We start from the raw sequence: 20,365 nt of genomic DNA, 5'->3' as shown, positions 1-20,365 counted from the left end.
ACCGTCGGGAGGGCGTTGACGGATCGGTGATTGTGCGGGCGAGATGGAGGGCCGGACCGGAGTCGGAAGCGGAGTCGGACCGGAATCGGGCGCGTCTCCGGGCCGAAAGGGAGGTTCCCCTGACACCTAGGTACAACTGTGTCATTCACCTATCGGAGGTTCCACTGGCTCCAACCACAGGAATGGCGGCTGGCCAGCAAAGTGCAAATAAACAGTCTGTCGCAAAACCCATATCCTGGTGAAATCAACAGTCAAAAATTTCCAGGGAACAAACTCCAGGGCCTCTTGTGCTGCGCGAAGAGCTCTCTTGGCTCTTGCTTGAGTTCGGACGATGGCGGTTCAAGGTGTACAGGTCCAGGTTTGTCACTTCAGAATGGTCAGTGAGGTGTATTCCATTCAAATATTCAAGGACCCTTGATTATGCTATGTGAGGTCAGATCCCGGAATCCGGACAAATTTTTGAGATCTCAGAGGAAGGTTTGACCGGAATCCGGACAAAAAACTGTCCCAAACCAAAAAGGTCGAATCCAAAATCCGGACAAGCCTTCTCGACGTGATATAGGTTGGATCATAATCCGGACAAAAGACCCAACTTTGGACTGAAAACAGAGCAAACATCATAGCTCATCATAGTGTGACACAACTTTAGGCTAAATTTAAATAATTCTCCGAATTTAGGGAGGAAAAGCGGCAAAAAGTACTTTTAGAGGCAGTATGGATATTTTTGACAGGTTTTGATCGCTTTGATGATCTTAGAGGTTGAACCGGAATCCGGACAGATTTTAGCGATTTGGGCCAGGTCTGTTCCAAATCCGGATAAATCTTTGGCCATCTCATGTCCAAGAAATCCGGACAGATTTTTGCCAAAGCCAATTTCAGAATCCGACCTCATATGGCATAATCAAGGGTCCTAATACGAACACGAGCCTCGCGCATCATGATGTGACGTCACGCGTTTGCGGCTTGATCACGACCATGACGACGACCAGCAAACGTCCGTCCACCAGCGACCTCCCTGCTACAAAGCGCGTCAAAAACTACAAAGCCTGTTTCTTGCTCCCTCGCATCTTCGCTGACGACTCCGTCGACGCCCAGATCACGCGCTATGACCAGACCACCACCCACTTGACCCTGACCCTTACTCTGCTCGACGCTCCCACAAGTTCGTTCCAAGCTAAATTCCCCTCGCATATCGTCAAAAAACTTCTTTCGACCAACGCACAACTCCAAGTCGAAGATCATGTTCGCCTATACTTGTCCAATTTCAGCACCATCGTCAACCCGTTGAACCACGAAGACCGTCTTGCGATTGTCTTTGAAAACGAGGTCATTGTCCAGAAAATACCCCGCGCCGTCGACTATCGTGAGTTTCTGACGCGTTTTCTCCCTCATTTGGGGCTAAAGGAAGTGCTTCAACCTTTTCAACTGTGTCTCGTCCTCAAGCCCCTTCGCCCTACCAATCATACGCAAATTCCTGTGCCGAATTCCACCACACCCTCAGAAAAGTACCGATTTCGCTCCTCTCAGGCGTCACGCTTATCAGCATGTACGTGCCATACAACTTTCTGGTCGAGGTACTGTTCTCGCTCCCCGTTTCGGTGTTTCTTGAATCACGATTAGTTCTTGAGCTATTCCCACGACGCCGCTTCGTCCGCATATGTGTCAGATTACACTCGTGTTCCCGAAAGAATGCGCTTGCGCAGCCAGATGAATGAGTGGCCAGATGCAATGGTCAGCCGCATCTTGCAGGTCCAACTTTCCCACGACGTGCAAGAGGTCGAGCAAACACTGGAGCGGGGCTGTTTCTACCTGCTGGATTGGCTCGTATTCACAGAGAAAGCAAACTTCACCGAGGCCAAGATCAACGAGGCCTATCCCATACGAAAAATCAGTCGCGACAACGAGTACTACCAAAATGACATCGCAGATTTGCTGAAGTTTGCGTCTTTCTCCAAGACCACTCTTCCTGCACTGATTACTCAATCACAGGCGGAAAGCAACTTTGGGATTGTAAACTGCCTATATAAACAGACGAATGTGTGTGGAAAACCCCAAAAACTAGTAAAAGACTGTGTATGTAGCAATATGCAAAGAGGTACTGTAAATAAATAATTTCGTCGTAAAACCCAGTCAAATAAATAGTCAAAAAATCAAGCAATTTCCAGAGAACTCCAGGGCCCGGACCTGCGGTAGATACCGAAAACAGGTTGTTGCTGCTGGACCATGCCGGCCAGCCACGATCGGTGGTCTTTCGGCGCGGACTGGATGCCGATTTCGAGTCGTGCTGCGTCTTCGCTTTCGAGGAAGAGCTCTCGCAGATCTTCTGGCGCGGGCGCTTGTCGGGGCGGCGGGTAGAGCGCGGCAATGTGGGCCAGGGGATCGGTTAGACGGAGCTGAGTCAGCTGGATGGTGTTGGCGGGGCGCTGACCAGGTCTTGGCACGACTGGGGCACGGAGACGGGCGGCATAGACAAAGACGGCGAAGGCGGCGAATGCATAGGTGTAGAGGAGGACAAGGTAGACGGCAAGCGGCGTAAGCGGATAGCGAGTAAGCAGGGCGGAGGATGCGGGCGCGAGCGATTGGGTGATGGGGTTGTTGCGGCGAATTAGAGTCGGATCGAGTTGGAGGGTGCCTGTAAACAGGGAGAGGGCGAGCTGGCCGAGTGCTTGGTTCATTGCGTTCATCGCTGATGGTTCATCCGTTGCTGACAGCATCGTCGCCTAAAGCAGGTCAGTTCAGGATCATTTATTTGAAGAACGTCACCGACCTGGAGGCTCGACAGCAGTTGCAAATTGCCGACTTGCGAGAGCAAAAGTCCGTGCATGATGCCCGCAAAGGCGGGGTTTGCGGACGTGGGCTGGTCTCCGACTCGAAACACGCCCCGAGTTTGCTCGACCGTGATATTGTAGAGCGTCAAATCGCACGAGGCCCAGGCCAAAACGTCTCCCGCGCTTGATTTGGAAACGGCAGGATTTGCCGGTGACAAGGTGGAGTTACTCCAATTGAGCTGCAAGACAACCTTCTGCGGGTTGGAATTAAGACCGCTAGTCGCAACGATCTGTGTCAAAGGTGTGGGGGTGACGACGGTAGATGCTGACGTGCTACTGGGGCGAGCGCTTCTCGAGCTTGAACTGGAGCCAGCAATACTGTCACCGGCAGCGGAACATTCGGTTGGTCGGTTATTCGGGGAAACACAGCTGGGCGTGAGGTTGTTGCACTCGGCACGAAGTCCAAACGACGGAAATTGCAGGTCGCTGAAACGGGCGGAGGGGATGACAACCGCGGTGCCGTTGATGGTAACAACGGCCAAGTCTTCGGAGGTGTTGGCCGCGACCCGGAGCCCTTTTTGAACGATCCAGGGCTCGCCTGATGCCCAGCCCGCGTCGAGACAGGCGCTTCCTTGGAATGCGCAGACAGACTCGTTGAAAACGATGCCAAAGGCGGTGCGGCGGTTCTCGTCCACTGCCAGCGACGAGGGGATGAGACTAATGGACACCACAGAGACAGTAGCGTGAAGCCAGACATCAGCAAGACTGTTGAGTAGGTAAACAGTCGGCAAAAGAACGAGAAAAAAAGGGAAACGGACATAAGCAGGAAGGACAACCCCAAAACGGTGCTTGTCAGTCTTAGGGCCAAGTAAAAAGCGCGGGGAATCCGGATGTGGTTCTTAGCAGCGTTTATATACCGCCCAGCCTCGAAAACAGATGTTATGCTTGCGGTTGTGAGCAGTTTGACAATGTAGGCGTATCTAGTAGGTTCATTAACATCTCAAGCAAACTGGGAGGATCGGGAAACGCACTGGAGCGGGGTAGGGGTAACTCTTCGTGCGGTATTGGCCGACTTTTGCTCGTCGATCCAGCTCCCAGCAACGCAGTAAGCCATAACCGATACGAGAAACGGGACGCTGATCGCGACCATATGTGTCTAGTCGAAAAGTTCAGTTGGAGACTTTTCGACATGTGTGAAGAAAGACTCACTGAAACTGTCGTTATCATCAGACCGAGCTGTGGTAGTCGTGAGACATGGATTGCCCAAGGATCAAGAGCGGTGGCAATGGAAGAGCGTCCAAAGGTGACAAAGAGAAGGAGAGCAGTCGCGACAACGAAGACGAGGAAGGAGATGATCAATGCTGGGAAGATGAAATGCCACCGCAGGCCAGCGGGGGCTGTACTGTCCGGTTGCTTCGTGAACGTTAATCTGGACTTCTTGACGGTCTTCTTCAGGAACATGAGGGGAGAGGCGCGCCGGACTTTCCGTTGGGGTGTGAGGAGGGGTGGGACATCGGGGAGCTGCTTCTCGAAATCGACCTCGACCGTAAGTGCCAGCTTCGCTGGAGGCGGCTTGTCGATGGGCAGCGACAACGATGACTCGGACGCCGGCGCCATGAAGTAGTCTGAGGAGGCAGACAACACCAGGAAGGGTTAATATGGGGAAGGCGCTCCACCCGTTTGTTATAACCAACATTCTGGATGAAGAGATGTGTCATTATCCCTCACGCGGACAACACAAGTCCTAAGTTAGCCCAATCGAACTGAGCTTGAAACGTAGGCTGATACATCTGGAGTGTCGGGTTATTGGTTAGTGAAGTGAGTGAAAATGCCATGATGATCAATTGTAGGTAAGCCGAGAGTTCCAGACGGATCAAAAGGCAGCGAACAACTTACGAACCAATGACTAGAAAAGCAGGCATTGGTGTGGAGGCAGACGGAATGGAAAAAGATCCTCCAAGATGCATAGTGAGGTTTGGAAGGTAAAACAAAATGAAACAAAAGAACTCATCAACCGACACAAGCATGATTCGAACATGCGCCCTCAAAGAGGAACAGATGAAAATTTCCTTTTCGAATCTGTCGCGTTAGACCACTCCGCCATTGTGCAGCGATAGTCGTCGGCAAGCAAGGTATATAGCGAAGTGGCGGTCTACGATATGACAAGAGTTAGAAAACAGCTATCATAACACTGTACTGTGCCCCATGTAACATGCTATCAATAGCTCATCTCTTCTTCGATTCATATATAGATGAAGCATCACAATTCTCCTATGTTGGAGCCTACACAGTGTGATCTGGACAGCTAGCACATCAAGTCTATAGTAATGTTATACTCTCAGTGTGAACACAATAATCTATCAGAGATTCTGTGACAGTAAATATTAGTATTATGTATAAACATCATATTAGCCATGTAAGTGAAAAACTGCATTGCTTACATAAGTTACAGAAAAACATGCAAAAGATAGCTTTAACTCTTTTCCCATTGTTGTTCTTGTGACTTCTAGTCCTTGCTACAATCTATATATATATATAAAGTAGGAGTAAAATCACAACAACTTTTTCATGTGCTCCATCAGATTCCTGCCCAAATACTAGTGATGGGAAAGTTGTTGTGATCTGCTTGCTAGAATTTACTGGAAGATCACTGTAGTTTTTGGCCTTGATGTCAATCAGTTAGGGCTTAAACTCGGCTGAGCTGTTTGAGCAAGGAGCGGTTAGATTATATAATCGATGGTGACTTCATAGGTAATTAGATTCACAGCTTTCACGACCCCTTGGTGTAGTGGTAGCATGTATGATTCCAGTGTGTTGACTTTGCGTCGCATCCATAAGGTCGTCCGTTCAATCCGGGCAGGGGTCATCCGTTTTCTGTCCATCGTTGTGGTTACCGAGATTCTTCGTCACCATCATCAAGCATTTTGCGGCGGTCACCTTGACACAGCCTGCATTCAACTTGATTTTAGCTTCTGACCACCGCCAAACTGCTGTAGTAGTACTTCAAAATGACGATGAAACTTGTTGACTTACTCTGACAGTGCCCAAGCATTCTGACCACTGGATTGTAGAATATAATACATTAATACGACAGAGTCTCGACTATCGCATCTAATATCCGCACGGCGTCTGGGATGTAGAACTTTTCATACTGCAATGCCACAGGCGTACTAACAATTAGTTAGTCAAGCGCTTCAACCTGAGAAAAAAAATACCCACTCCCAACCAGTCACCCTCTTCACCGGAGCCGCAAGTTTGAGGAAGCACCGTTTCTGCACTTCAGCCGCGATCTCTGCGCCAACGCCTGCTGTCATCCCGGCCTCGTGAACGATCACCAACCGGCCCGTCCGTTTGACACTCTCAGCAACGGTTTCCGCGTCCCAAGGTAGTATAGAGCGAAGGTCGATGAGCTCGATTTTGGCTTTTCGGAGGGATTCTGGCACGTGCGGGGCAATACCTGCCGGTGGGTTTGCCAGCATACCGAGAGCCGTTTCACAGTGGTATATTGGCGTGCCCCAAGACAGTACCGTAAGATCAGTGCCCGACACAAGAGTTTCAGCCCGCCCGAGTGGGAGTGTGAAGTCGTCCATCGGAACTTGTTCGACGGCGGAACGGTAGAGAATCTTGGGCTCCATGAAAATAACGGGATTGGGGTCGCGAATCGAACTCAAAAGCAAGCCTTTCGCTTGGAGCGGAGAACGCGGTATCACGATCTGGTATAGGTTTGATTAGGTGTCTGCTAATGTGCTGGACACACACCTTGAGACCAGATGCACCCATGAAGAAACCTTCAGGCGATTGCGAATGGTACAAACCACCATGACCCTGCGTTGTTCAGATGGGAATGGGAAAATAGTAAACAACGCACAACAGACATGGTCGGCGTACGGATCGTGAGCCCACCGACGTTAAACGAGCCGCCAGAGCGATAGCGGATTTTCGCAGCCTCGTTGACGAGCTAAGCGAGATTTAAGCATCGCTGACACAACGAAGAAGTCAAGATAATCAACCTGATCAAATGCGGGGTAAATATAGTCCGCAAACTGAATTTCCGCAATAGCAGTATGCCCCATACCCGCCATTCCAATCGCTTTTGTCGATGAGAACGAGTTATAGGCGTAGACCGCACACATACCGAAGCCAGCAATGCCTTGTTCCGTCAACGGTGTGTTGAATACCCGTTCACGACCTATAATCTGAATACGTAGACTTTCCAAGGGCTGAACTACACACCAAACTCTTCAGCGAGGCCCTGTAAACATTGAGCCCAACGATGAGTCGAAAAACGGCTCTCCTACCATCGTGCAACGAAATACTCCGCCAAACGCGATGTCTTCCCCAAATACAACCGCGTTGTCGTCCTTGGTGAGGGCAATGCTAGACGTCGGTGAGCCAGAAGGTAAATGAAATGAAAGTTCGACGCGCCTAAGGGCATCACGAACGGCTTGGTAGAGGTTCATTTTGCGAGTTTCCCTTTCAGCGCCGAGGATTGCATTCGGATCATCCTCATCGTTCCATTGTAGGCCAGGGGTATGTAAAGCCCTCTCTCGTGTGGAACGAAGATATTGAGACGTGGCAATAGAAGGTAGATGGCCTCCGGCTGGTGGTGGTTCGACAGCGGTGGAATTGCGGCGCTAAGGAAACAGTTAGCAGCGCTCCAACTGGAAATGAAATTATAGACGGACAAGGAAGGAGGTAAGCGGGCGACTCGCAAAACGTCTAGAGGCCAGCATGAGCGGAGGAGAAAGAGACTGGTTTTAGATCCGAGCGGGGTACCCACATAGGGTGACCAACTTGAGTTTTGACGGCCATCTCGATGGAGAACGAATCGACATTCGTCGCTCCAGAAGGCGTCTACTCCGTCACTGAGGAGCACAAGCCCTCGCTTCTACCTCATCTTATATCCACGCCCGCCCTCCATCCAACCCGCGTATCAACTATTGCGGTCCGATTTCACGCAAAGTCTGGAGGTGGAGCTGCTTTTGTTCAGCTACTCGGGGGAAATAAGGACTCAAGAAAGGAGAAGGCGAAGGAGGATAGCGTCAGTGTGTCGAGCAGCGACACTCCTGACGAGGATGGCCAGGCCCAGGAAAATATTCCACCTACAACTCCGCTATTCGCGGGTCCTCCTGCAGTTGGGAAGAAGAAAGGCTTCTCGCGGCCCAAACACAATATCCGAACAACGTCCTCCACCTTTATAACTCGGCTCCAGAATGCAGAGGGCTTTCCGAGGTCGTTGCAGTCAAAGCAGGGCGAAGTCACGTTCCTCTTCTACAACGTTTCTAAAACATTTCTCTGGATGGAAGCCGGTGCGAAAGCCAAGGTGTGTGCGCCCATAAACCAGCTCTATTTTTTTGTCTCATTTCCATGTAGGAACCGTTGGCACGTATCACATTCTCTGCCTACCCTACCTGCCACGATGTCAACATGTCTACGTCTTCCTCAGAACGGTTGGATGTCATAATAGGCTTCAATACAGGGGACTTGATCTGGCTAGGTGCGTGCATTGAAGTTTTTTTATCGGGTACATCGACTGACAATCTTTCAGACCCAATAGTGTCCAGATATACGCGTCTAAACAAACAGGTTCGCATATATTCCATTTCTCTGGTCGCCTTCCCAACCTTACATCCCAGGGAAGCATCACAAATTCACCTTGCACGGCCGTTAGATGGGTTCCCTCATCATCAACACTCTTTCTTGTCGCTCACGCGGATGGGACGATCATCGTTTACGACAGAGACCGTGAAGATGGAAGCTTCACACCGCAGGACCCTTCTCGCGCAACCATAGAAATACTTCCAGACGGCCAACGAGTGTCAAAAGAGTGGGATCCCATCGACAGTATCTTCGTCACAATGCCCCCTTGGCATCCAGTCTCGTCCAGCAATGGACCGGTCGTGAGCAAGGTTGACAAGGTTCCGAAGAACCCTGTTAGCCATTGGCGTGTCTCAAGACGCTCTGTAGTTGGTAAGGCCCTCTTTCTCATTGATGCCCACCTAAGATTCTACCTCCAGATTTCGTGTTTTCTCCTGATGTTAAACACGTCGCAGCGATATCAGAAGATGGCTGTTTAAGGGTAATTGATGCCCTCGCAGAACAGTGCGTGACTCCCGACTGCGTTAAATCCCCAACTGACGCTAACCAGGCTGGTGGATTGTTATGCCTCATACTTTGGGGCATTGACCTCAGTGGCCTGGTCACCAGATGGTCGATTTATCCTCACTGGAGGTCAAGACGATCTTCTTACCTTGTTCTCTCCCTGGGAGCAACGGGTTGTAGCCCGATGTCAAGGACATTCGTCCTTCGTTTCTGCAGTCGCATTTGACGATCTCAGATGCGACGGGCGGACGTATCGTTTTGGTAGCGTGGGAGAAGACAATAAGCTCATTCTGGTACGCCATCCAACCTCGAATAATATGGGTCTTGATGTTCCTCACAGTGGGACTTTTCTAGCGGAGCCTTGCATCGTCCCAAATTTCAGCCAACGCTCCAGCAACGCATGTCAATGGCGTCAACCGTCTCTCTCGCGGTCCGCCGAGACCGCTCGACGCTTTACCTCCCAACAGAAGAGGTCCCACTACCCCGTTACCATCCGGCGCCTTCTCGAAACGAAATAGCCGTTGTACAACCATGTCTTGCATGTAATCTCTTTGTTGTTAGCTTGGATTGCTGAAAGGGCTTAGGTCAAACCCATTGAGGGCGAAATCCTTGCGACACTGGTCTTTCTTCCTCGATCCATACTGACCTCGACGCGGGGTGGTTACCTCAAGCTCTGGATCCGTCCTCTGGCTTTAAGACCAAGATTAAAAAACCGACAACCCAGTGCAAGCACCGATATCTTATAGCTAATTTATACTTAGTGGATGTACAAATTTGTAACCCATCATTTCCGGACCACCAACCTCCAGCGCGCCAAATGCTTCCCCGACAAGAGCAAAGCCGCTTCCCAACCCAGCATGAAACGCTCTTCTGAATATCCCTCGATACCCCACTCGTGAACGAACGCAGTCCGGATAGTCTTGTCCTTATCAAGGCGGTCAGCAGCCGCAACGAGCTTTTCAGCGTGTTCCTTCGAGATGTTGATTAGGCTATCGAGAACGAGTGCTTCTTCGCCGGTCGTCAGGTATTGTAGCACATACTTGAGGTCTAAGAAGAGTGAACTGGTGGTGCGGTTGTTGCCTTCCTTGGCGTATTTGCGGGACATCAAAGAAATAGCACAGATGATGAAGTCTTTGCCGAGAAACTCGAGCGATGAGGCGGGGGTGGTAAATTCGAGTGTAGCTGTTTGATCACGAACAAGGTCGACACGGAGGCTATCAAGAGCGTAGTCGACTTGGCTGAATGATGTGCAGTCGAGGTCGATATGAGTATTGACATTGAGGGGAAAAAGTTTGAAGAGAATATTTCCTTTGGGCGACGAGGAGCCATGTGTGCGTTTCAACTGGCGGCGACGAGGAGACTTGCGAATGGTTAGCAATGATGGTTTTGGCAGCCACTAGGCCGATACCTTGGACTGAAAATAATTCCCAATAACCCATCCAAACACCTTGGATCCGATCCCCCCATCTATCACCAACTCAAGCCGCCACCCGTGCACCACAAGTGCTCCCGAGAAGAGGTGGATAAGGTCTTGATAGTTTCTAAACTCTATTTTGCGATGGCAGATGTTCTCGATAAGACTGGAGAGCGAAATCGAAATAGTCTTGGTGCGAGAAGAAGCCGTGTAATTGATGAGCTGGATGTAATCTGCAGGCCATGCAGCGGCAGTTGGTGTTATTACGGACAGCAGAGCCTTTACGGGGACTATTGGAGGTGTAACTTGAGAGAGTCGAGGCTGAGGCTTGCACAGCGAGATGAATGTGAGAACGCCGATTAGGACAACGACGACGACAACAAGATGATTGGAGGAGAAGGACGGAACCTTTGACTGGGATGCGTCAGCTGCAATGAATGAGGCAAGATTCCATGATAACGCGTCGAGCTTGTTGGACAACATGGGAGAAACAGAGAAAGCGTGTTTGATCACATTGATGGCGAACTTGCGGCGAACTTTGAGTGGCCTGGGTTGGCTCTAGCCTACAACCATCGACAAGCGCCGAAACTCATTGCTATTGGGCTCTGCATACGATGGCCAAAGTCCTTTTACGAAATGTCCCCACTACTGCAGACAACTACGACATCACTCTCGCTCTGGCTAGCGTCCTTCACTCAGACGACTTTCGAACTTTTGCCAGGCTCACTGATGACGAGGAAGTTGGGCACGATGAGGAAACACGCATACCAGGGAGCTTAAATCGCAAGCTGCTTAACTTTAGCGTCAAGCTGGATGAATCCACAATCGGAATCACGCGAAATAAGGGGACGGGCAAGTCGTCCCACGGTTGTTTTAATAGTCGTGGCGCTGATGTATAGCAGGCATGTTGTCGCTCCCAAGCGAGCATGTCAGGGAGAAACTGCTGCGATGGTTGACGGACTTCGACCACTCGATACGACTTGGGAAACATAAGCTCAAACTGCTCCGGGGCCATGGGTCTTTAGGCAACGAGATGACAATATTGTCCAAGACGCCGTATGTCGATCCCAACATCGAAAGAGAACACCAGCGTAAGCTCGACGAACTCGAAGAGCAAATAAGAGTGGACGTGGTTCAGTTTGGCTGTTACTACCGACAATATCCCTCTCGCCCTTTAAAAGATGGCGAGCCGATACCCCCCAGAGAGTACTCGATCGAATGGCAAAGGGAATATTTCAATACTACCCCATCCAAACGGCGACCAGGTGACTCCCCTGGTCCACCCAGTGGTGTGGCGTGGCTCAAGTTTGAATATGACCACAAACGAATCGTGATCAGGGCAAGTGTCCTGCTCCTACGAGAGGTTCATGCTGATCCATTCTAGCTGGGCGATGAAACGACAGAATACCAGGGTGCCCTAGTAATTGTCACATTTGCCAGGCATGTCCGCTTCTTCATTGGACTAACAATATCAAACTTTGTGGTAGCATCTCCAAGCTTGCAGTCGGATTCGACCCAAAACCTTGTTCGCATACTCCCTACAATCTTTCTCGGACCTTATCTTACCAATCGCCTCAGATATATGTTTCGACACACTAACACCACCTATTCTTGAAGGCATTCAGTTTCATCGGACATTGACGGGCAACCACTCATTCGATAGTCGTCGATCAAAAGTGCGAATCGGTAGTCTTGAGCCTGGCCACCTCCGTGTCGCTCCTTATGCCCACCAAATCCGTCTCCTCCTCTACAACGACTACAATCGGGACATGATCCAAGTCTTCACCAATCTTTGCTTTGCAGCTGGGTTCACCCGGAATATGGTCTTTCGAATGCCGCCACACGCACCCCTCGAGGCTCTGCAGCGCAACTTCTTCACTTCTAAACGACTCTACAAGCTAGAATCAGAGTTTCGAAGGAGGGATTGGCCCATCGTCTTCCAACTTGAAGCTCTCTTGCGCAATGGGTTACTTCAATCTGATGATATCGAGAACCTCTTACCGAAGATTGACGCGCTCTCTGCGCCCAAGGGAAGCATGTCGAGCGCCGCGGTCGGATATTTCCTCCAAGAATTCATCAAACACCTTGGGATCAAATCTCTTCGTGAAAGCCCCTCACTCTGCTTCGCCCGAGTCTTAACAGCGCTTCCGGCTTACAATCCCCTTGCTTTACAGTCGGGAGCCTTTAATTGCTGCCATGTGTGAGTGCTTCTAGGCACTTCGAATCCAGGCTGGAATAATTTTTTTCTCTCCCTAGGACTGTTACACCAACAAGAATGATTTTCACGGGTAAGTTTTTTTGCACTGTTCCATCTTCGAGTTGAAGCGCAAACATCGGCAGGTCCCTTCCCTGTACAGTCCAATCGTATTATTCGTCAGTTCCAAGGTTATGAGAATCATTTTATCCGTGTCGATTTCCGTGACGAGGTTTGTAATCGACTGTGCTATGTTTTTATTGACACGTTCATTCATCTGCTTAGGACAAGCTACAATATCGCTGGGCACGTGACGTTGATGGCTCTCATTTCGTCCGCGAACGTGTGGGTAATATTCTCAAACACGGACTCTGCATTGGCGGGCGAATGTTTGAGTTCCTGGCATACTCGACCTCGGCCCTTCGAGGGCATGCTGTTTGGTTCATGAGCCCATTCAAGGGTGCGACAGGCACAGATGTTACGTCTCAATCCATCCGTGACAGCATCGGGAACTTTGCAGGCACCCCTCTCCTCAAGGCACCCTCGAAATTCGCTGCTCGTCTTGCACAAGCATTTACGGCCACAGATCCATCAGTAAAAATCGGGCCACATGAGTGGGAAGAGATGCCTGATATCGTCAATCCTGGGTGGGAAAATGCAAATAACCCGCCAGGGAGGCATGTTCATACCGATGGTGTTGGTACCATTTCCTTGAAACTTGCGGAGAGGATTTGGATTGCTCTTTGTACCGCTCGAAACTGGTCTCTCGCCGATCGTTTAACCCCATCTGCATTCCAGATTCGCTTTCTTGGATACAAGGGAGTAGTGCGAGTTGACCCACAATTGGATAAGCGCACCGATGGAATTCAAATGCGTCTTCGTCCGTCGATGCGGAAATTTGAGTCCGACAAGGAGCAAAAGGAGAATGCAGAAATCGAAATTGCCATGGCGTGGGTCTTTCACATACGCTCGTTGATTTAGTGGCTGAGAGCACTCTAGGTTCGAAAAACCGAGTACAGCATATCTGAACCGGTGGGTACTGCACGCTACCTTTTGTCATTCGCTCAATTGAGAATAGGCCTCTTGTTATGGCACTTGAAGACAGAAACGTCCGACAAGAAGCTTTCATCAAGCTTCAAAATCTCGCCGTTGCCGATGCGCGTACAATTGATGATGGCATCGCTCAATTCCGCAAGATCCTCCGTGACCATTCTCTCGGGGGACCATATCGTCTAGTTTTCATCTTGGATCGACTAGAGAAACTTGGGCTGGACCTTAAAAGCAAAACAGCCAATGCCAGGCATCGACAATCAGTGGTTAGAAGAACTGCGTCAGGTAGCAATTAATGACGTTCTACGAGAAATCAAGCATAGTGCACGGATTCCGATTCCAGAATCGTATCTGCTTGTCGGGGTTGCGGACGAAGGACCTGCCTACAAGCGAGAGGGTCTCGAAAATGTCTACGTACTACCGCCGGGCAAAATTTATGGTGGGATTTTTTGGGCAAATCCGTCAGAAAAATCTCAGTCCCTCTAAACAGCATGCATTCAGCGACCGGAGGACGAAAAACCCACTTGGCTCACAGGCAGTTGCACTATTTCTCGTTCCCCGATTGCGCATTTGGGTGACATCCAACGAGTTACGGCTATCGGAGAGCCGCCTGCTGGTATGCTCTGCTCATTTGAAGGGCTGAAAAATGTCGTGGTCCTTCCATCGACAGACGAAGGAAGCAAAGGTAAGCTTATCTGAACTCTATATCTTATCCATCCTCACAGTTTGTTAGCGCCGCGTTCCCTCGCAAGCTGTCTTGGTGGAGGCGATCTCGATGTAGGTCTGAATTCGGAGATGTGTTCCTTATCTAATCACCCAAATAGGGGTAATTGCACGAGTACGCTTCACAAAAAATGTTCTGACGTTGTCCAGTGATCTCTACAGTGTGATTCCCTACAGCCCTCTCTTGCCATCGGGGCAGGTAGCTCCAGCATCTTATCCTGACGGCGAAACCTTCAAACTTGAACGGGACAGTACCGTGGACGACATTTGTGATTTCATCATCGAGTATATCAATTCGGACGTGTTGGTATGTGTGGTCATCGATGCATCCTCCACTTTGTGTGTGACTCATGTTGGGGCCAGGGTTTACTATCAGATCGACTCTTGATCATAGCCGGTGCGTTCTTCAAAGAGCACATAAATCGGGTTTTCTAATGAGCTCTATAGATCAGTCTAAGGTTTGCTTGTTACACTTGCAACCCAGTGGCTCACCTCGTTCCAGGAGGGCATGCATGATTCTGATTGCGTCAAGTTGGCCGCACTTTGTTCGCAGGCGGTGGATTATCCTAAACAGGGCATCCCTGTCGACCTTGATGCCAATCCGTTGCCAAAGCTGCTCATTCGATGCAAACCAGACTGGTAATAAACTCGCAAGCCACAACTGTTTGGTACTCACATCAAGCTCAGGCATGCCGCTGAGGTCGTTAAGCCGCGCGAGGAGGATTACTACACATCTGACAAAGCCCTGGGCTCCTTATATCGCGCCATAAAGCTCAATTCCATCGAGACTGAGCTGCCCTCTCCTGCAGCGCAAAATGGACAGGCCAAACACAATATCATCTCGGATCCGATTCATTTTGCTCTTCTCCACGAAATTGAACGTGTCTTGAACTGGACACCACCAGTTGCACAACCATCGAGTACAGATATGAAAAACACTTTCACGAAATACGTCGCCGACTTGCGCTATATCAGCCTCACACACACACTCACGACAGAGGCGGGACAAGCGCTGCTCGAGTCAGAGATTGTCATTGGCACCATTCTCGCCAAGTCCGTCCAGAAACGTTGGAGGGCGGACTGCATCTATCGTTGCCGATACCACGCGAGTGCGGTTGTGCGGGATGTCCAGCAGAAGTTGTGGCACAAGCAGCAGGAACCGGCGAGTCAGACTAATCTGAGGGGACTGGAGAGGGCTTGGAGTGCATTCGAGTTTAGTATCAGGGAACAGCATCAATTTGGTGCAAAGAGCTTCGGTCTAATTGCATTAGGGACGATATTCGAGTGGTTGGATAGCATAGTAAAGTAGTAAAGTCATGGGAAAGTAGTAAAGTGTAACACGTAGTAGACTCGAACCAGCATTAGCTATGAAAGAAAGTATGACTTGAATAGCGACTGGAATTGGACTGGAATCAGTAGCAACCGTCGGAAGCTGGTCTCAGCGAGCCTAGGTCTCAACAGTGCCACTGCTGAGTGAGCAGTAACCTGGGATGGTGGCACAAAGAAGCTAGTATGTGATCAAGGACCAAAAACTGTCTCGATGCTGACAGAGCATGATGGCACGTACAATCCCGCCGATCACCAGACCAACTTCAAATGTCGCATAGACTATGCAGTCCATACACCCACTCCTTCTCTCGGTTTTGCCAGCGATCGACCATCAAGTTCATAGCCATGCCCGAAGGCTCAAGCCTCCGGCCGTTCTCAAGCTCCGTATGAACTTCTTCCAAGTTTCCTAGCAGAGGTCGCATGCGTTGCGAAAACCGGTCGGCAGCCTCTCGGTTTTCATGCAAAAGAACCGCCTCAAAGCCAGACAGTATTGGTGTCTGTCAATCTGTCAGTGCGTATCCTGCTAAGAGAACTAACGGGTCATACATCGCGCCCAGATATCGACAACTGGAGTTGTGCTCCACTTTCGTCCTCAACTAGAACACACAGACGACAGATGACCTTCACGTATTTGGAGTCATGGCACAAATGACATTCTTCTTCTTCAACACTGCGAACAAGAGGTCAACGCTGGAAACTTGGTTGGAAAGCACTGTACTCCGCGAGGCAGCGACGACAAACTCGCTTGAATGCGTGTGCCAACTTCAGAGGATGGAAGTCGATGACTCGAGCGTGGATAATGAACGGTCCATTGAACTCGGCGAACTGGAGCTCATTGATGGTGTGTGTGGCGTCAGATTGAGGAGTGCGTGCAAGAGCGGCCTTCCCAGACGAAGTGATAGCGGGCCTGATCGTTGGTATGGAGGTAGAAGTAGCAGCAAAGGGTTTCGGGGAAATACTTTTTTTCGGCGGTGACGCTGTTGGCGTAGCGATTGACTTCATTATAGGGTTGTGAGGCGACACATGCTGGGGTCCTCCGATATTCTTTTTGCGTCTACAACAAGATAATAAATAAACTAGCGAAACAAAAAAAAAAAGAGCACCCACTGAATCAGTTCCTCGACCAGATGTCCAAATTTCGGGCTTTGTAGACTCGTCTTGTGCATCAACATCTTGTCGCCACCCATGCGGCCAGACAGAGAAGAGTATTTCTGGTTGATTCGCACATACTCAAACACAAAGTATTGGCCAGTTTGCAAGAGCCTGGCATGTTCGGCCTGTTTGTCAAAGAGGCTGATCTGGAGAATACGATGATCCAAGCCCTTGGCCCACGAATAACGAAGTAATGGAAGTTGAGGATGTGTTGTGTAGTCGGTCACATAGATTTCGCTGTTTTCAGAACGAACTAGCTGTAGCGTTCATCAGCGGGTCAATCATTATGTCTCTGTTCTCAAGTGCTGACCTCGACAAGTAGTTGGCCATTGAAGCCAGGACGGATATTCTCGACGCACGTGACCTCACTTTCGCATTCCGAAACATTCGCCAGAGAGATGTCCACTTGAGCTTTTCGTCTGAAGCCACATGTTAGATAGGGTCAAAGAGTAAGAAAGAATTCTGACGCGAGAATTTCCGCAACACGGTGGTCGTTTTCATTGAGTTTTGATATTTTGTTTTCGACGATCTTTCCTTGCAGCTTGTTGTCGTAGAAAAAATCTTTCCGTATGTTTTTGAGACAGTAGATTTGTCCTACAGTCATGGTTGGGCCTATCTGTCGGGCCTTATCGAACATTTCGAGGCGCAGCACGCATCCGCTGAGTGCAGAAGGACACCAATCCTGGTGGCAGGAACGGGCCTCGGGAATCTCCGTGTAGTCCGTGAGATATAATGTATAGGTTTTCTCGTTTTGTTGCTTATGCAATACCTGAAGAAATAAAAGTGGGTAAGAAACGAAAATACTACAACAACGCACGTACTTCGGCCGTCCAATCAAAATATTGTGAATTTGCTTGCGATGGGTTGCAGTGCGGGCGCCTGGAGGGAGGGGTGATCTGGACATTAATAACGTCTTTGCCACGGATGTCTTGAACTGTAGTCCACCAATCATGCAGTCCAATGCAATAGTTCATGTCCTCGCCAGAAGCAGCATAGAACGGAGAAAAGTTACGGCGCCGTCCAGATTTGTCAGTAATGAGCTCGGAACTTGGAGCTTGTCCTAGATCCCCATGCCATACTCGACCGCCAATCGCATCATATATAGCCCACTGGAATAAGTCTTTATAGCCGACAGCCCCCCAGTTTGTATCGGGTTTGCTCTGGGTTATTTGAGGCGAAACATGAGGGGAAGCGTTGTTATTTACGCACCTTGAGGCCATGCAGAATGACAACGCTTCCCACTTGCACGTTGGGTAACCATTCGGAATGCTTTGAGGCAAAAGAGTTGATCGTATAACCCTCCTTATTCGAAGGAACTGTGGCATTGCAGTTGGAAGAATCGACTATTCGCATATGATGGCTCCAGTCTTGTGAAAAGATCAGAACATGATTGTGCATAACCATCAAGGAGCATTTCACCTCCACTACTCGTTTTCTTGAGAGGTGCCACGAATGCGACCACGCCAATAACAGAGAATATGCTTCCATTTTGTGGTGTCGAAGCTAGAGTTGTGTACCGAGAGGGTGGCTATTGGTGGGTCAGTGTCTTGTTGTGTGCGACGCAAAGACACATACCTGGGGAACAGGAGGAGTAGTTGAAGTTATAGGTGGAGGCGGAGACGGAGATTTGGCCAGCGTTTCAACATTCGCCGAGATCACGTCGGCCTTAACTTTCGGTTTAGGGGCCTCTGATTGGTGCAGTTTTACAGGAGGGTCAACAACCATGTCGACATCAACAGTGCTGGTTTTCTGCCTCGTTGAGTTACCCGCAGGATCTGCTGCCTGAAACTTCCGCTGCTTTGCTCGTAGTTTACGTTGCTTATTTTTCCAGGCGGCCTTGGATAGACCAGGCGGTGGTTCGCTGTCTAGACTGGCCATCTCCTCGTTCTCTCCGACTTCCTCGACATCCATAACCGTCGGCTTCTTGACAAAAAGTTTGGCTGGAGCATTATGGCGAGGGGTCATAAACCAGTCGTCCGTTGAATTAGATGGGGTGGATGCAGAGTTTGTACGGTTGGTGGCATTCTTGTCTTTGAGCGTGATATTATCGCGTTTGACGCGTTTAGCAGCGTTGGGAAACTCTTCACCGGGTCGCTTCTGGGACTTGGACAACATGAGGGTCTTGTTGATGCAGAATGATGACGCGGTCACGGTAGCGTGACATTTGTTCCTATCATGTCGTTGTCCTCCGCCCTGTTCTCGCAAGCTTTAAAAACTGCCTCAACCGCTGCAAGCCAGTCGCCGTTTGAAGAGTCTACTCAGGTTCATCGCTTGATTGACGTCCGCCACCCTCTGTGTTAACTTGGAGGCCGTAGAGTCTCATTCGGTCGAGTCTTGCTGATCTAACAGCTTTGAATGCTCGCATCGCGGGCCTTTCCCTCTTCAGCCCCAACGAAACACTTGAAGATATATCGACCCGCGATTTAATATACCTTACGGCACCCTTTGCGACCTCAGAACTGCAAAGCCGGGTGAGAGTTGGACAACCTGCAGATGACATCGCCAACGTGAAGAAATGTCAGGCAAGCATTTCCTGTTCCTTCGATGACTCTGTCAGACATTGAGTTCTAATCAGGGCCACCTTTCTAAACTTGTCTCCAGCTTGGAGGACTATGAGATTGTACCAGAGGCAGAACGAGCGTTACATACGCAAAGCCTCCAAATAATCAAAGACGCAGCCAGCCGCAGAGAGCTCAAAATCAAACAATTCCAACAGGAGAGGGACCTTCGGAACAAGATACAAGTGTGGTATCCGCCGTTTCAGTGTTTATGGGACTGAGCAAGGCGGGACAGGTCATCCGGAAACGACGAGGTCAACTCCCAGCTGAAGGAGTCACTGAATCTGATTTGGATCTTATCGCGTCGCTTCTTCCGAAGCCATCCGTAAACGATGAGGACGAAGACGAAGATTCAGAATGGGAGGACGACCTCCGTGAAACGACACTACTTCTCTTGCGACTTTGTTATGCACAAGCTCAATCCCAACTCGTCAGTTTTGGTCAGCAACTTGAAATGCTGGAGAAAGTCGTGCAATTCCCTCCGCAGCCACCACGACCACCACCAGAACAAGATCGCAGGGGCAAAGAACGATCAGCAGACGAGTCAATGTGGAAACTGGATTCCCCGTCAGGGCCAGATGGCAAGGGCCCGATACTTGATGCGCAGAACAAAGTCAGTGCTTCTCATCTTAAACTGGAATTTGCCTGACAATTGCAGCCTCTTCGGCCATTTACGCTCCTTCCCTCTGGAGCCTCTGATCGTGCTCGATTGGCGGGCCAAGTTTTTGGACCCAGTCATCGTCTACCAACCATGACTGTCGATGAGCTTCTTCAAATAGAGCAAGAGCAGGGAAAGTTCATCAGCGGTGGAGGGTGTGTATCAATCTACCATTCCTCAGACACTGGGCTAAATTATGTTCTAGTCCTGCGTCCGAGAACGAGTTGACATCTTCAGAGCAGCTGGATCTGGACTCTCAAATGGACGGCACCAGGGATGGAGCTGAAAAAGAAGAGACCAAACGGCAAAAAGACGAAAAATGGGCTCAGTTTACTGACGCAAATCCCAGGGGAGCGGGAAACACCATGAACAGAGGATGAAATCGGACAGCTCCGAGTCAGCAACTGAATCTTTGAT

The 20,365-nt window shown here is 49.9% G+C and overlaps 7 protein-coding genes across 7 annotated transcripts; 3 read left to right on the top strand and 4 right to left on the bottom strand.

Moving 5' to 3' along the window:
* Window positions 1-2,150: 2,150 nt before the first annotated feature.
* MIND_01091600 (uncharacterized protein) lies at window positions 2,151-4,385 on the bottom strand (the record flags this gene model as incomplete). Its single annotated transcript, XM_037367485.1, has 5 exons — window positions 2,151-2,720; window positions 2,768-3,533; window positions 3,587-3,748; window positions 3,800-3,924; window positions 3,978-4,385. 5 exons carry the CDS (start codon window positions 4,383-4,385, stop codon window positions 2,151-2,153), a joined length of 2,031 nt encoding a protein of 676 aa, XP_037216879.1.
* Window positions 4,386-5,850: 1,465 nt separating this feature from the next.
* MIND_01091500 (Pyruvate dehydrogenase) lies at window positions 5,851-7,501 on the bottom strand (the record flags this gene model as incomplete). The annotated part of the gene is made up of 9 exons (XM_037367484.1): window positions 5,851-5,938; window positions 5,988-6,481; window positions 6,528-6,593; window positions 6,637-6,726; window positions 6,779-6,858; window positions 6,904-6,957; window positions 7,002-7,020; window positions 7,067-7,402; window positions 7,454-7,501. The coding sequence occupies 9 exons, from the start codon at window positions 7,499-7,501 to the stop codon at window positions 5,851-5,853; spliced, it is 1,275 nt and encodes a 424-aa protein (XP_037216878.1).
* Window positions 7,502-7,584: 83 nt separating this feature from the next.
* MIND_01091400 (Catabolite repression protein creC) lies at window positions 7,585-9,616 on the top strand (the record flags this gene model as incomplete). The annotated part of the gene is made up of 8 exons (XM_037367483.1): window positions 7,585-8,091; window positions 8,142-8,265; window positions 8,317-8,354; window positions 8,405-8,738; window positions 8,786-8,870; window positions 8,917-9,163; window positions 9,211-9,426; window positions 9,455-9,616. 8 exons carry the CDS (start codon window positions 7,585-7,587, stop codon window positions 9,614-9,616), a joined length of 1,713 nt encoding a protein of 570 aa, XP_037216877.1.
* A 38-nt stretch (window positions 9,617-9,654) lies between these two features.
* MIND_01091300 (uncharacterized protein) lies at window positions 9,655-10,767 on the bottom strand (the record flags this gene model as incomplete). The annotated part of the gene is made up of 2 exons (XM_037367482.1): window positions 9,655-10,230; window positions 10,279-10,767. 2 exons carry the CDS (start codon window positions 10,765-10,767, stop codon window positions 9,655-9,657), a joined length of 1,065 nt encoding a protein of 354 aa, XP_037216876.1.
* Window positions 10,768-10,898: 131 nt separating this feature from the next.
* Window positions 10,899-15,560, top strand: MIND_01091200 (RNA-dependent RNA polymerase; the record flags this gene model as incomplete). The annotated part of the gene is made up of 17 exons (XM_037367481.1): window positions 10,899-11,151; window positions 11,187-11,614; window positions 11,669-11,728; window positions 11,772-12,484; window positions 12,541-12,572; window positions 12,625-12,710; window positions 12,764-13,428; window positions 13,478-13,510; window positions 13,557-13,813; window positions 13,872-13,967; window positions 14,019-14,213; window positions 14,262-14,309; window positions 14,353-14,558; window positions 14,615-14,648; window positions 14,699-14,709; window positions 14,754-14,890; window positions 14,939-15,560. 17 exons carry the CDS (start codon window positions 10,899-10,901, stop codon window positions 15,558-15,560), a joined length of 3,876 nt encoding a protein of 1,291 aa, XP_037216875.1.
* A 283-nt stretch (window positions 15,561-15,843) lies between these two features.
* MIND_01091100 (Telo-bind domain-containing protein) lies at window positions 15,844-18,856 on the bottom strand (the record flags this gene model as incomplete). Its single annotated transcript, XM_037367480.1, has 10 exons — window positions 18,308-18,856; window positions 18,152-18,260; window positions 17,942-18,099; window positions 17,554-17,892; window positions 17,200-17,501; window positions 17,043-17,151; window positions 16,688-16,989; window positions 16,299-16,634; window positions 16,127-16,250; window positions 15,844-16,077 (listed from the first exon to the last, which is right to left on the bottom strand). The coding sequence occupies exons 1-10, from the start codon at window positions 18,845-18,847 to the stop codon at window positions 15,844-15,846; spliced, it is 2,553 nt and encodes an 850-aa protein (XP_037216874.1). The 5' UTR covers window positions 18,848-18,856.
* A 51-nt stretch (window positions 18,857-18,907) lies between these two features.
* Window positions 18,908-20,328, top strand: MIND_01091000 (Serine/threonine protein phosphatase PP2A-associated protein; the record flags this gene model as incomplete). The annotated part of the gene is made up of 6 exons (XM_037367479.1): window positions 18,908-18,994; window positions 19,048-19,239; window positions 19,290-19,475; window positions 19,526-19,903; window positions 19,949-20,103; window positions 20,154-20,328. 6 exons carry the CDS (start codon window positions 18,908-18,910, stop codon window positions 20,326-20,328), a joined length of 1,173 nt encoding a protein of 390 aa, XP_037216873.1.
* Window positions 20,329-20,365: the final 37 nt, after the last annotated feature.

Source organism: Mycena indigotica (assembly GCF_014461135.1).
Source record: "Mycena indigotica strain 171206Taipei chromosome Unknown Mind.scaff0009, whole genome shotgun sequence".
Classification (NCBI taxonomy): Eukaryota; Fungi; Basidiomycota; class Agaricomycetes; order Agaricales; family Mycenaceae; genus Mycena; species Mycena indigotica.
Note: the sequence above shows the minus strand (reverse complement) of the source record. Positions and strands in the feature narration are given on the sequence as shown.